This window comes from Leptonotus elevatus, chromosome 11 (genome assembly GCF_054856555.1).
Source record: "Leptonotus elevatus isolate MCC_2025b chromosome 11, RoL_Lele_1.0, whole genome shotgun sequence".
In the NCBI taxonomy this organism is placed as follows: Eukaryota; Metazoa; Chordata; class Actinopteri; order Syngnathiformes; family Syngnathidae; genus Leptonotus; species Leptonotus elevatus.
In genome coordinates, this window is record NC_141249.1 from 7,567,348 (window position 1) to 7,583,366 (window position 16,019).

At 39.5% G+C, this 16,019-nt stretch overlaps 1 protein-coding gene across 2 annotated transcripts; it reads left to right on the top strand.

Annotated features, from left to right (window-relative positions):
- Positions 1 to 3,426: 3,426 nt before the first annotated feature.
- On the top strand, positions 3,427 to 15,403 carry LOC147165680 (amyloid-beta A4 precursor protein-binding family A member 3). Of its 2 annotated transcripts, XR_015096534.1 has the most exons (16): positions 3,427 to 3,673; positions 4,178 to 5,102; positions 5,480 to 5,510; positions 5,848 to 5,993; positions 6,057 to 6,143; positions 7,293 to 7,469; positions 8,367 to 8,546; positions 8,851 to 9,063; positions 9,340 to 9,459; positions 9,738 to 9,878; positions 10,228 to 10,650; positions 13,089 to 13,148; positions 13,801 to 13,868; positions 14,215 to 14,376; positions 14,508 to 14,613; positions 14,693 to 15,403. XR_015096534.1 is itself a non-coding variant. In XM_086089902.1 (11 exons), exons 2-11 carry the CDS (start codon positions 4,191 to 4,193, stop codon positions 10,297 to 10,299), a joined length of 2,079 nt encoding a protein of 692 aa, XP_085946028.1. In that variant the 5' UTR covers positions 3,427 to 3,673; positions 4,178 to 4,190; the 3' UTR covers positions 10,300 to 11,124. The 2 variants fall into 2 exon arrangements, 1 of the variants encoding a protein (XP_085946028.1); XM_086089902.1 differs by lacking the exons at positions 13,089 to 13,148; positions 13,801 to 13,868; positions 14,215 to 14,376; positions 14,508 to 14,613; positions 14,693 to 15,403 and having other exon boundaries at positions 10,228 to 11,124.
- The last annotated feature ends 616 nt before the right edge of the window (positions 15,404 to 16,019 follow it).

Sequence of the window (16,019 nt, forward strand, 5' to 3'; positions counted from 1 at the left end):
TCAGGGCCGGCCCTAAGTGAGTTAGTGCCCTAGGCGAACCTGCAGATTGACCCCCCCCCCCCCCCCCGCCCGCCATATACCCATTTATTTTTCAATATTTTTCAAATACAATTTTTAATAGTGTGCCTTTTCAATACATTTGTTTACATTAAACCAGCACGCAATTCTTATCTTGTAGAAATTAACGTGGTTATGTGAAACTAGCAAATCTATTTGCAGGTATCTGAAGGGGACTGGACTGACTGCTTTATTTTAAAGCCAGCAAGCTTTGCCTCGCTTTGGTGAACAGAGTAGCATAGATGTAATGGTGGCGTAAACTAGTTACAAGCAAGCTAAGAAGCTAACTTTATTTTCATGTTTATTTTTTATAGATAATGATGATGATTTGACTGACATACATGCCTCTACCCTGGGCCCATTTTTCCCTCCTTTTACCGCTTACTTGATGCAGCACCTGAGGGCTTGGACCTTTTCATTGTAAATTGTTGTGGGGTGGGGGGGGGGTATATATTTAATATATTATTTATTTATTGCCCTGCAATTTGGTACTCCCTCCACTAGATGGCACCCTAGGTGACTGCCTAGTTCGCCTATGCCCAGGTTGATTGGAAGTCAGAACAACATTTAATGTTAATGGGATGTTTTGAAATGAAATGTCAATGTTTCTTTGATTGTATTTGATTCATGATTCTGAATAAAATACTCACACACAAAAAAATGGGACCATATTCTACTTTTGTAATGATTTTGGAATAACCGGATAGCGGATCCCACAAACGCAAAAACACAAAGGGTGTGGATTGACAAATTTAATAGTACACAACGGAATTCTACAACACAAAGCGCTGTACGAAGCCAGGAGAAAAACAGTAAACAAAAGTCCCCAAGAAACCTCCCCAGCCATCTCAAGCCTTCTAATGCCGGAATCATCATCCGAGACATCAGGTAAAACTGTATCACAGTACTCACGCGGTTCATTAGGGCGGGAGGCAGGGGTGGGCAGAGTCTCTTGGACTAGGCGATGACCATTCTTGTCCTACGGTTGACTCGTTTGAGTGTCAGCAAAGAACAGGCGGCCACCCGGTGGTTAGGCTGCCCACAGTAGAGAAATGCGCCGGTCCTGAGGCGACCCCCGCCAATCTACATAGGCTCGTCCTCTTGGTTCCCAGAAGCCGGACAGTGAGACCCAGGCGGAGCGGAAGCGGCAGGGCGCGTAACGAGTTTTGCTCCGCGTTCGCGTTGCCTCTCTCGAAGACGAATGTGCAGGCGGATAGCAAGTGTAATGAGTTCCTCCAAACTGTTCGTGTCATCGCAAAGAGAAAGTTCATCCTTAACTTTAGAACTGAGTCCTCGGCGAAAAAGGCAACAGATAGATGGCTCGTTAAAGCCACTTTCCGCCGCCAGCGTACGTAAAGAAATAGAATAATCGCCACGGTGCCGTTCCCTTGCACACAGTCCACCAGCCGACTCCCTGCCTCCCCTCCCTTAACAGGGTGGTCGAAAACACGGCGCAACTCGGAAACAAAATCCTGACAGGATGACCGGAGATCCGGCCGGGACTTGCTAATCGCCATCGCCCAAGTAGCTGCCCGGCCTATCAGGAGACTCATAATGAAAGCAACATTAGCATTATCGCTTGGGTATGTCTGAGGTTGTTGGTAAAAAATAATAATAATAGAGCAATGGTGTAAAAAGGGGCCAAAATCACCGGGCTCACCACCGTAGCGTGCAGGGAGTGAGAGGACCGGTTCCCTGAATGGAGAGGACGGGACCGGCGGTATGTGCGCCGCGGACACATCTGTCTTGAAACCGCTCCCTACCGGCATTCGCTCCATCCGAGCAACCAACTCTTCCAGCCTACGACCCAACATGGTGACAACCCCCTGAAGTTCAGTGATGGTTGTCTCCTGTTGGCTCACCCGGCGCACCTGACTAGCCAGGGCGTGTTGCGTCGACAGGAACACGCAACCGAGGGGCACAAAGGTGGAAGAGCAAGAAGTGGGCCGCGGCCCACACGTCGCAAACATGAAACGGAAAGAAAGTTGATGTGTGAAAACTAGGAAGTCGGAAGTCCCGCCTCCTCCGTGGCATATACCCCATACGGCGGCTCGAGGCTTCAAAAGTCTTGGCCTATTGGCTATCCAGTAATATATACAGATTAGTGCAGCGGCCAAAGAGGAACAAGCAGTCTCCCGTTTAAAATCGCGGATATATATGTGGATCTGAAAGACATGTGAAAATCAAGAAAATGTTTGTGGATTTGAAAAACACGTGAAAATGACGAATATGTTTGTGGATCTGATAAACACATGTGAAAATCGCGAATTTATGTGTGTGAATATGGCTTATAACGTGGGGACCTAAATGTTTGACTCCGCCCACGCAGAAAAGCGTAGTCTTTAAAACAACAACAACATTAATAATAATAATAATAATAATAATAATCAAAGTAAAAAAAAAATCGTGGTTTATACTGTCACCGTCTTATGACGTCACGTTTATTTATTTTACAACACTTTATGGAACATCGAAAATGACAAACCCTTCAAACCTCAGTCAGTCGGGGTGCAGCTAACTAAACTGACGGAATGTTGACCTATACATAATATTTCGAAATTTTTATTTTGAACAAATGATCCCTCGATTTGAATACATTTAATTGTATTATATTTAAATAAAATAAAAAATAGTCAAAACTTAACTTTGCAGTTTCTTCAACAAACTTTCTTGGATTCGTGATTGACCAGTGTTTAAGTTGGAAAAGCCATATTCACCTAATTAGTAGTAAAAAAATACAAATCTATTGGTGCTATTTGTAAATTGCAAAGTATAGTTAATCAGCACCGTCTTAAAATGTTTTATTATAGTATAATATACCCTCTCCATATATTGTATATTGTAATATATGGGGAAAACAGTACCCTTCTCACCTTCAAAAACTTTTATTCCTGCAAAAGAGATTCTGCAGGATTGCTACTTATATGTGTATGTAGGAATTGTTATGATTGTATTATTGTTAATGTTTTATGTCATGTGTTTCTGTAAAACGCATTGTTACAGTTGCAGCAATTGTGAGAGTACAAAATACAGCCATGCACATTTTAGAATAGATAGATATGTTATTTTTCTATTGAGCAGGTCTGTGCAACGCGGGTGACGTCAAGTTATTGCGCTATTGATGCATTCAGGTAATACCGTAAAATTCAGAGTCAATACTACCCCGTCTTGGATACGATCAACAACACTAATGGTATTACTGACAACGGGACGTGATTTAAATGTATATTGATTAATATATCCTACCTAATTAAAGTTAATGCATATACGCAAAAAAATGCCACTCATTCAGATTGCGAAGCTTCCCGGTGGTTAAGTGAGTTCCTAGAACAACAATAAAACTTGAATGCACCACAATTACGAGAAAACAGCGTCAGCGAGTAAATAATAAAGTCGGAGTGTATCTTCAGAAGAACATGAAGAAGAGAAAACGTTTGAGTTTATAGCAACCGAATTCTTCGATTTTTGAGAAAATACCACGTTTCATGGTTTCGTTGCTGTTAGTATGACGAATAAAATTCACTTCTGGGCAAGACCCCAACAAATTTACATGTATTCGCACCAAAAGATATCTTCGTCTGAATACAAAGAAAGTCAGATAGACTCGAAATATCAGGTCAGATGTTCTTTCCTTACTCCACGACTACATTCTGTTCAAATAGTTGTTTCGTTGCGTTCATGTTCGTGGCCCCACAAGTTGCCTGCTAGCTCTCGGGTTCATCCATGCTCAAATGAGTTAGCTCACGGTTCAGTTCAACTTCTGATCGTTTTTATTTGATATTCACCGTTAACGCCAGTCATAAATGTATTCAGTGTGACAGCTAAGAATGGCATTTGTATTAGACACGTAAACACACATGTACTGACAAACTAGGGTTGTGGTTTTGAAGTTTAATTTATAGACACACGTTCTGTAGATCATGCGAGTCCTTCTCGTACTTGTTGTCATTGTACTTTGTGCTGCTTATCTCAATGGCCAAGGGCCATGTGTGTGTGTGTTTTTGCAGAACTAGCATTAAAAGCATGGTATGTATTGCTGATCTGCATTCCAGTGTAATTGGACACTCATCTCATGTCCAAGTTTATGAATAACAGTTTGGCACATTTTGACTTCCAACAGGTTCAGTTGAAAAATGGACGCAGACCACAGCATTCTTGATGTATCACCTCCTGCACTCTCAGACAACCAGACCCTGACCTCTATTGATAGAGGACCTGGTTTTGTTGAACTCGATTCACGGGTGGGGGAGTTGGACTCATGTAACATGATCGAGCCTCCTCCTTTAGACTGGAAGTCCGACTCTTCCACTGAAGCTGGCTCAACAGAAGAACTGGATGACAGCAGCTTCCTTTCTCCTGGCAATCTGGAAAAAGCTAGTTCAGATGACCTCCATGTCAACTGCACTATGGCGCCACCTGATGTGAACCAGGAGGAGCTTGTGGCAAACAACACAGAGTCAAAAAAGGACAATGAAGTGGAAGTGGAAGAAGATGTTGATAACCTCGAGCAGACAACACATGATGATTCAAATGTGGTGGATGAGAAAGCGAATCGAACACAAGGTGATGAAGACCACACCCGTATCCAAACATTGCTCAGCCAACTTCAGATGATGGGGGAAGATGCTCATACTCACCACAGAACACCGCCTTACTTTACTGAGTATCCACACTCAGAGCCCTGTGACCTTGCGGCATCTTCTTCATTATCAACATTACCGGAGGACAGCACCGAAACCACTGGGTTGTTATTTTCTGAAAGCCACCAGAGTGATGTGTTGGGACTGCTGCAGTGCACAGACATCGGCGCGACGCCCTATCCCAGCTGCCTCCCCATCACAGGGGAAATGGATGCTGTTGTGTCTGTTTCCTACAACCAGGAAGACACCCAGAGTTACTGGCGGCTGTATGGGAATAGTCAACAGCAGCCATACAGGGAAGACGACGCTGTCAACTTGCTGCCTGATAGTGACTGTCCTGAGCCAGTATGGGTGAAATTGAGGGAAGAGGCTCGAGAGGAGGACGTTTCTGTAGAGAGTGAGCAGGTTGGTTAAATTATAACTGCCAAGTTCATTTACACGTTTAAGTAATTTGTTTGTTAGCATTTTTTATTTGAAGACCACATTCTTCATCAAATGTTATTGTAGTTTAAATTTAAAATGTGGTGTATCTGACAATAACGTAATGTGTTGTTGCTTATCTGAGGTTGTATGGATGAGTGTTTTTAATGAAATTTATTATAATCATCATGCGTTGATAGGTGCAGCCTAAGCATTCTATTGTTCTAATACACGTTATCTTGTAATTTTGTTTGGGTAACATATATTTCAGAATTGGCTTCGACCGGGCCAAAACAGAATTCTGTTCCTAATTAATAGTTTAAAAGTTTATGATTGCAATCTGGTTCTGTTGTTTTTTTCAGGATGTTGATGACCATCCTTCATACAAAGATGGTAAGTCATGCTTTATGATTTTGAAAAGTAAAAGGCTGTACAATGCTTATTTTGTGCCTTTCCTTGAAGTGCAAAATTAGGGAACAGGTCATTCTAAAACGTATAATATATATATATATATATATATATGTGTGTCCTTTTAGGCTCTTAGTAAATGTACTTTGTCTGCATTGATATTTTTATATAAAACAAATGGCGTGAACAAACAATTGTAATTAATAATTGTTTTCGCAGGTCATGTCACAAGTAACTGAAGCAATGAAGAAGTATTAAGACTATTTTATCAATTGCATCAAAAATGGGTTCACTAGTCCATGTTTTGTGCCTTACCTTCCAGTGCCTGGGCCATGCGACCCCGAAGACCTCTTAGATGGAGTCATATTTGGTGCCAAGTACCTGGGCTCTACACAGCTCAAGTCTGAGAAGAACCCATCTACTAATGCCCGTATGGCACAGGCTCAGGAGGCGGTGGACCGCATTAAGGTAAAATCCACTGTGTACGCATGCTGTACTTTTGAATATGGCATGAGCTCTAATTTATTTCAGGCTCCAGAAGGGGAAACACAACCAATGACTGAGGTGGATCTGTTCATCTCCACTCAGAGGATCAAAGTTCTCTCTGCTGATACACAGGTGGTATTTTTTATTTTTTTTGGCAACATGTCAACAAAATGGTTGGGACTTTACTTGCCAATATTTAAATATCTTAATGTTTTGGAGCTAAACAGATCGATAGACAATCTGCTATTCATGCAGATACTGTCTGAGGGAATTGTCACATCTCCAAAACTGCAAGTTTTCAGAATTAATAAAAAGTGTATTTCTTGAGTTACCCAACGCTGCATTTTTAAATTTGGTTTTACACCTTATATTATTCCTATCCTATTATCCTTCACAACATCGGCGCAACGCCTCCCCAAAGTCATGTTTGATTGCTATTTAAATTAGCTTTTTTTTTTTAATCACTTAGTTCTCCAGACTTAACTTTTGTTTTCAGCCAACACCGTTGAAATATGAGAAGGAGCACATTTTTCACTTCAAATGTGGCAAATGTATCTGGCGAGGAAGGACGCATCTTTCATTCGCTCGTGATTTTCACTACTGTTGAGACATGCTTAGCGGAAAAAGAACTGAAAGAGTGGAAAAAACGGAGGAGTTAAATTGTGCTTGATGATTGATGCGTCTAAAAGAATTCTGGGGACGGGGATCAATAAGTCATGACTTCAACCCGTCAGCCTTTCTTTCGGATGTTAATAATATGACTAAAAGGGGGGAAATAAAACAAAAAAGATACAAGAAAAACAATGAGGTGAATAGGCTGTCGAACAGGAAATTAATCGATATGCAAACTTACTATTACTATCTTGAAGAAAACACACCTACTCCGAAGTATCTAACCTAACTATTTTCACTTATTGTTGTATTAAAAAAACAGTCCGTTTCCCAATTGTTGTGACTTTCCATTTTGAGCAGACATACAATAATGCTGCGAGGCTCCTGCATAATGAGGTAGAGTTCAAGTGTCCAATAGAGTGAAGAGTTTTTGAGTGATTTGTAAAAATAACAGCCCATATAGTGACTGACCAACACGATTGTTTTGTAACAAAAAAAAAAACATGAAATGGACCAAATTTGGACGTAGAAGGTTTCTGTCTGACAATCCAGAGAACAAATTACTTATTATAATCAATTATAGATTTCCAACCAGTTTCAAGGGAAACACAGACTTTTCTGTCTGATTTTCAACAAAACGAACCTTTCATGTGTCCTGTGTCCACCCAGGAGGCCATGATGGATCACTCCTTGCAGATGATTTCTTACATCGCAGATATTGGCGATATCGTGGTGCTGATGGCACGCAGGAAGCGTAAAGAGCAGGAAATGGCCTCATCTTCGTCCTCCTCTTCCTCCAAAACTCAGAAGTGCTCAATGATCTGCCATGTATTCTGCTCTGTGGATGTAAGTTTGTTCTTTACTTGGAAATATTTAAACCTTGCGCACTATTCACGTTTTTTCTTTTATTTATTACATCTATCACGTGCAAGGATGCTTTGAAAACTGTTTGTATGTTGGTTACGTTACTTGTTACAAGGTAAAGTTACCCTGTTGACACAAAATTACACAGCCAAGGCAAGGCTTCTTCTGCATCGTGCACTGCAGTTCAGGCATCAGGCCAATTCACTTCTTTCTTTCTTTTTCCAGTTTTTATTTTGCAGCAACAAGGATAGTTTGGGGAAATGTAACAGAGTTTTTTTATAGGGAATGTAGTGCAGTAAAAGTTTATAGAATTATGAATAATTAAGTGAATTTAAAATATGTGAGAACTGTAAAAAAATTAAGGAAAGATGAGATATGTGAAAATTCTACTTGAGTAGCCGCCTACTCGAGTACTCCATTGCCAGACTGAATTATTGGCTGTTGTGAGGTTTGCTGGTGCCATCTAGTGGCGGAGTACCTGAAGCTCATTCATAAGCAACATCAGTTGGCTGGGAATTTGGAAAAGCGTGTAAGTTGTCGAACTTTTAAGTCAAGTTGCAGCTGTAGCAACAACTGGAGGTAAGGCTGGTAGTGTTTTGTTTTGATCAAGGTCAATGTTGTTTAAGTCTTGATCTATATCTGATTTCAAACCACCTTGTGGCTTGTGATCTGTCTTGATCAAATTGGACTTTATTTGATTTTTACTGTTAAGACTTCATTAGATAAAAAAACGTACCAAATGTTCTCTCTCTCTCTCTCTCTCTCTCTCTCTCTCTCTCTCTCTCTCTCTCTCTCTCTCTCTCTCTCTCTCTCTCTCTCTCTCTCTCTCTCTCTCTCTCTCTCTCTCTCTCATATATATATCTTTGTGTCTCCATCCAGGCCCAAATCATAGCTCAGGCTATTGGCCAGGCATTTGGAGTGGCCTACCAGCAGTTCCTTCAAGCCAGTGGCATCAAGGCCAGCGATCTGCAACCTGGCGAGTATAGTGACTACTTGGAAAGTCAGGAGCTCTACAATGGAGACCTGGCCCACTTCTCTGATTCCCAGAACATCAGAGAGGTATGCACAGCACGGGTATTTGTGTCAACTAGGCCAAACTGCTTTTTGTTTTGACTCACTTTTTTTTTGTCCCTTATCTTCAATGATTTATGTGTGTAAGTATACTCCTTAAAGTACTGTTGCACTATAAAACTTAACCCTGCATTAATGGTATACTGCACCGTTTAATGAGATCCAATATAAGAGCTGCATCAGAAATTCTGCCTTTACAAAGATAATAATGCTCAGTTTTAATTGGCGTTGAATTAACAGAATGTTGATTGTAAATTAAAGGATTAGGCTTTTCTTTCTTTCTGTGGCTCAGGTTGCTATCAACAAGGCACCCGGGGAAATTTTGGGCTTGGCAGTGGTAGAATCAGGCTGGGGCTCGATCGTGCCCACAGTGATGGTGGCCAATCTCCTTCACGGAGGTCCTGCTGAGCGCTGTGGCGAGCTCAGTATCGGTGATCGCATCATGTCTGTCAATAGCACGAGCATGGTGGGTCTGCCCATCACCACCTGCCAAAATATAATCCAGGTAAGGCATAGATAAATACTATTCTGCCATGAAGAAAATCAGTTGGCTGTTTAAATCTTACAGAAAGTGTGTATTGAAATGCAAACAGTAAACTACGTATAAGGCACTTACAAAGGTGATGTGTGATGAAATAATCATTCTTGGTCAAGAATCCACTTTAATTAATATAATTGTCTATATTATTATATTGTATGTGTTATGATGGTTTACAGATTTGATTATAACATTGACCATTACACTGAGCACTCGGCTATTCAAACTGTGTTTGTATCACAGGACCTGAAGAGCCAGAAGTATGTTAAACTCAGCATTGTCCACTGCCCTCCTGTCACCATGGCGATTATCAGGAGGCCAGATCCTAAGTATCAGCTGGGTTTCAGTGTGGAAGACGGCATTGTAAGTCATTTTCATGTTTTATTGCATTCTTTCTGCTTGGTTGGGATTAAAATACTGATCAGCTACAAAGATTTTTTACAGTTTGGACATTCCTAAATGAATGAAATTTAATACAAAGTAAATTGGCAAACATGAACAGCTTTACTTGGGTATGTATTTGAATGAGTACTTTTACCAAAGTTGATTTTTACTCAATTGTACTTCTGCTCAAGTACAGAATGTGAATATTTTTCCCAAATCAGCCTTTAACGTCAAATGCATCCATTTTTCCCCCTCAGATCTGTAGTTTAATGCGAGGTGGTATAGCAGAAAGAGGAGGCATCCGAGTTGGACACCGCATCATTGAAATTAATGGACAGAGTGTGGTTGCCACAACACATGACAAAATCATTCAGACCCTTACTAATGCAGTAGGAGAGGTAAGTGGTCAAGTAGGGATGCACCGAAATGAAAATTCTTAGCCGAAACTGAAGATGAGGAAAACAAATCCAACGGCCAAAAGAAATGATAATTTCATACCTTAATTAGGTAAATAGAATTTTTAAAAAGTGCCATCTTTGCCCATGCTTCGGAGCGATGCGCATGCTTTCACGGCCAATAGAGACAACCCTTGGTTTACCCGGTAGGGAAATTTTGGCTCTGGGCAATTTTTGGCGGTTGAATTTTCAGTGCATCCCTACAGTCAAACTTTCACAATTAGATGGTGAGCACTCTTTGGGTTGCAGTCTGTCAAGTGTTTTTATTTTGTTTGTTCCCTCCCTCCCACAGATTCATTTGAAGACCATGCCAGCCTCAACGTATCGGCTCTTAACTGGACAGGAGCAGCCAGTTTTTCTTTGACTCATGCAACTAAACAGTGTTATAAGATCCACTAACATTTGCCAATCTGGCACATTTGCGAGTACAGCATCGCCACCTCGAACACAACTAAGTACAAGAGTTTATTTTCTTTTTTTTTTATATATATATATTTGAGTTGGATTTATAATACTTACGGTAATTTATATTTCTCATGTATGAAACAAGGTTGTAAGTAGGTGAGATGAAATCATGTGTACTGTAGGTGCAGTGTTTTACACTTAATGGATTTACATGATGATCATTGATAAGCATATTTTGCATCTAATGGATGTTTTTGGTCTTCCAGTTTGTGTGTTTTCTGTGTGCCTGACCTGAAAGTACTCAGAAAAAGTAAGTGCCGTTATACTCCCAGTAATCACATCACAAGAGAGCACTCTGGTGTCATTCATATAATAGCTATCAGACGCTCTTGACAGCAAATGATGCATATTTAAGGACGACTGCCATTTGACATAGATGTATCTATATTTTTTAAGTAAATTGCCATTTTGGATATTCAGTAAACAGATCTGTCGATTATTGCCGCTGTAGTTATTTATTGTATGTATGACAAGGTTACACACCAGTAGTGGTATACATGTGCTGACCACAACTTTAGAATCACCTGCACAACATAATGAGAGCATAATAATGCAGAATTTTGATTGTGATAGTCAGAGAGATTAATTTAGCGATACAGACGTTGTGTTTTGAGCTTGCATTGGTGCCCCTGAGAGAGTGGGGGTTTGGGGTCTGCTTTAGTCCAGAACGCTGTTTCTATTGTTTGTGAATAATTTATAACCTCCAATAAAACTTTTATGACTGGGGGAGTTCCGGGTTTCTTGACCCTTCCACTTCCACCCAATCTCTCCTAGGTCCCCACCTACTTACCCTTTGCCTTTTTCTAGGATACAGCTTTTTTTTTACACCTCAAAAAGCATGTGGAAGTGCTGAGGTGGAGGTGGAGGTGGAGAAAGTGCCGGTTTGCAACGGGGTAGGGTTGTGGTAGACTTAAGGGGGGGGGGGGGTACTTTATGAAAATAAGAGCATCCTTTCCAAAGGGATAATGTCACGCCATTGCCGGCCGTTCATCACCTGTCTCGACCAACCAAGTGTTCCACTCACTCAAAGAAGGTGAATAATTTGTAAGAAAATGCCACAATCTGAATGGAAGCGTTCCAATTTATAATCCAATTCATCTTCACATGCCCAGCTGGAATATTCTTCTCTCATTCCTTTTCTTAATTCTTAATTCTGTACAGCTTGAGGTATGAGATGAGTAAGAGGTCCCTTTAGCTGGCTACTTCATCCAGCTTGTCCGGGGAAATTCAGAGGTGTTCTCAGGCCGGCTATTAAAAGTCTGTCCAGCATTTAACCCCAGGTCCTCCTGCTGGTGGCATTTCACCAGGGAGGCATCCCAGTCAGATGCCAGGGCCACCTCACCTGACTCCTCTTAATGCTGAGGAGAAAGTGGTTTTACTCCGTGGGGGCAATTATTTTTCAGGTGATGTTGAAGGTGGGTTTATTTGTTGCTAAATGACGTTGCCATTGCATGATGTCTTTATGTAATGATGCATATGCACTGGCCTATTACTCAAATTAACTGTCCATCTCGGGATAACATGATTAAGAATATTTTCATTTAGTTTCATAATTTTATTTGCAAAAATAAAGCAACACGTGTTTGTTACATTTAATCATAATTATGTATTTGTATTATTCATTTGGTTTTAACTGTACTTAACGCTTTAAACATAAAAAGTACATTTAGCAAACAAGCTGGTAGAATGAAATACATTGAGTCAAATGTTAACATAAGAGAAGTTGTTTTCATCTGCGTTTTCATGTAGCCAAAGCTGCTAAAGCTTTACAAACTAATTTCAACAGTTTCTAAATTTAGCAAAACATGGCAGATTTTGTGATGTACAAGTGATACCAAGATAAATACAAAACTATTTGCTATATATATATATATATATATTTAAATTCATTGTACAGATTACACGTTAGCAAATAGTTATATATATATATATATATATATATATATATATATAGCAAATAGTTTTGTATTTATCTTGGTATCACTTGTACATCACAAAATCTGCCATGTTTTGCTAAATTTAGAAACTGTTGAAATTAGTATATATAGCGTATATATATATATATATATATATATATATATATATATATATTAGAAGGAAATTAAGAGGTTGTTTAAAAATAATAATACAGAAAAAAAGTTTTGGTCACTTTAGAGCCTTCTGAAGGCAGCATATAAGATTTTTGTATTGTAGCTCCGAAGTGGAGTATTCAAACTCCCGGACAAATGGGCTTTAAAATGGTATGACTTTTTCTGTAATCTCATCTCATGGTAATTTGTCTAATTAACATATCTGTGGCTGTCCGGCGTTAAAATGTTGTTTTAATTATCTATATACGTCATTTTAATTGCTCACATAATGCTGCCATTTGTGGTAACAACACACATACAAAAACTGACGTAACGACATTTAAATACGTACAAAAGGAGGCTGCCATATAACAGCTTTCGTAGAAACCCTTTCCTGCTAAGCATTTTTCTTCATTTTAAAAGCACACGCAACAGCTCTTCGAAAACACGTGCAAGAACGTAATTACGTTTCCTGCCTTAAGGAGAATCTGGGGATAAATGGTAAATGGACTTCGAAAACTCGCACAACAAAGCAATTACGTCTCCTGGCATCAGGAGGATTTGGGGATAAATGGTAAATGGACTGTTTTTTCCTTTTGTTTTGTTTTTTTAAATAAAGGAGGATTGCCAGTCCTGAGCAGACCACACTGGCCAGTCACGAAGAATAAATAGGCCTACGGTAAATATGGATTTATGTGAATGTGCGTGTTTGGCTGTACGTATATAAATATGTAGCGTATGTAGGCCTATGTGTATATCAATTGATTTCAATAATTTGTTTCAAAAGTACGATTTGTATGTTATTAGTTCACCACACCCAAATGAAGTATTTCATTATTTTTATTTGTTTCAAATTTAATAATTGAGGCAAAAATCAAAATATTTCATGTGACCAAAAACAAAGAAGAAAAACATCTTAACACAGACGGAAATGCGTATTAAACTCATATGCCCTCATACTACAGTGTCAAGGTGGCGTGGCATGAGGTGGTCAGCCTTTGGTTCCTGTGATTGTAGCCCTATGATATTAGTCTTCAGATATTCTACATTTCTGTGTTAATTCTGTGCTTCCTCTTGACAATGCAACAATACATTTTTCAATGGTGTTCAAGTCAAGCGATCTTGCGATGTGGGACTTCCTTTCCGACTGAATAAATGCAATTTAATTGGTTGAAATTTGATTTGTTAAAATATTGTTGGGTAACGCCAACGAATGAGAATTCCATTAATATATTTTGAAGTAGAACGATTCGATGTAATGGGTGTGTGGAAGATTTCACTGTCGAGATAATACATGCTGTGTTCTGTGTTTTTTGTTTTGTTTTTAACAGTGATGGATATTTTCCAGCAGCTTGGCCTCCTGCTTTGGAAGCACATTACCTACCGCAGAAGACACAAGGTTGTTGTCATAAATTAAATTATTTCCATGCTTCTGGTTGTATCTATAAATAAGCATTTAACAGAGGAGTTGCTGGTAGCGATTTTTTAACATTTTAAAATGTGAGCGACCCCAAACAAGATGGGGAAATGGACCCGGACAGGAACTATTTAATAAAAGAAAAGTTGGAGGGGGGGTAACATAGCCCATGCATAACAAAATCTGTCAGCCAAATGAAATACTCCAAATGCAGAAACTGTGCATCTGTATTACATTTGTGTACATTACATGAATGTTATCTTTAGCTGTGGCTGGTGCAAATAAAGTAGTCCCAGAACTTGCCTGATTTACTGTTTTTATTCATCAGGCACGAAGATGACCTTGGACCCTTTCGAGTGGGACTTTGTTGGAAAGAACTTCTTTGCTATGGCAGTACAGGGTGTTATTTTCTTTATTTTCACCTTATTGCTGCAGTTCAAGTTCTTCATTGGTCGCAGGAGTGTTCCTGTCTTTGCCTGCCATGTGTCAGGTATGCTCAGTTGGGAGAGACATTTTTCTCTGCTGTATTGACTGACTTGAATGCAAAAATTGTGTTCAATTCCTACTCATGTGTCTTAATTGTAAAGATGCTATCAAATAGTTGTGGTTTTGTGTGTGTAGGCCATAGTCATTTCCTCTTGGCCCCGAGGACGTGGCTAGCGAAAGAGAGCGGGTCAAAAGTGGCAAAGCTAATTATGACATCCTCGCCATGACTGACCTGACCAAAGTGAATATTTTTATTTTGTCATTTGTCAATTCTCTTAAAGAATTCAATGTATTAAATCATGTTGCTTTGCTTCTTTCAGATTTACAAAGCTGGCAATTTAATAATTGTCCTTTAGGTGGCCGAGTGGGGAGTGAAGAAAATGGGACTGACCCGGTTTGGCAAGCAAGAGGCTGGAAGCTACAGCAGAGGCAACAAGCGGAAGCTGTCCACTGCTATCGCTCTCATTGGTGCGCCACCTGTTTTATTTCTGGTGAGAATCATGGCAACTTGATGACCAACATGAAACATGAGATGACTGTGACTTTAAAGTGGCTGTAAATGACAAGTAGTAAAAAAGACAGCATGTGACATCAGAAGTGTTGCCGTAAGATACCATAAGGGCAGAGGTGGATAGAGTAGCCAAAAAATGGACTCAAGTCTACACACCCCTGTTCAAATTTCATATTTTTTTGGTTACAAAAAAGAAATAAACCAATAAATTATTTCATCACATTTTACACAATTAATGTGACCTATAACCTGTTTGAAAAATATTTTTGAAGGGTAAAAAAAATGTGGTTGAACAAGTGTACACACCTTCTTCTAATTGTGATGTGTCTGTGCTCAGAAGTACCCAATCACATCCAAGCACTGCTTTGCTGACCACATGGGTACATGCTAGCTGTGTTAGCTGCTATGTTAACTGGCCATACATTGTAAAATGAATCAATAAAACTTTGATGTTAATTTGTCTTTTTCTATGTTAACTGGCCATACATTGTAAAATGAATCAATAAAACTTTGATGTTAATTTGTCTTTTTTTGTGTTAACTGGCCATACATTGTAAAATGAATCAATACAACTTTGATGTTAATTTGTCTTTTTCTATGTTAACTGGCCATACATTGTAAAATGAATCAATAACATTTTGATGTTAATTTGTATTTTTCTCATATTGAGTATCAATCTTCCATTTTGGCTGAAGAAAAAAATAGAGTAGGTATGACCAGAGCAGTTAGCTTGATGATATATCTGCTGAGTCATATAGGATCGTCTCAATGGCTAAAACAGTTTTAGTAACAAGATCATGTATGAGACACGACTTCAGGGTGAATTTAATACTACTAAACATGAGAGGGAAGAGCTGTCGTTCTGACCTCCCACAGGTAGAGGGGGATATTCACTTATCCATCAAAGTCATCTGTCATGCCGGAGTATAATAGAAAGGTAAATGCTTTTATGTTTCACTTGTATGTGGTCAATGGTCGTTTCCAGTGTCTCGGCTCAGGGCAGCACTTGAACAGGTAACTAAAATTATTTGTGTGAATATGAATATGGCAAACTTGTTTAACGCCATTCACTGTCGTCATGTGCCGACTCTTCCCCATCCCTAACTGGTTCACTTGCTGCATTAAAAATCTGAGCC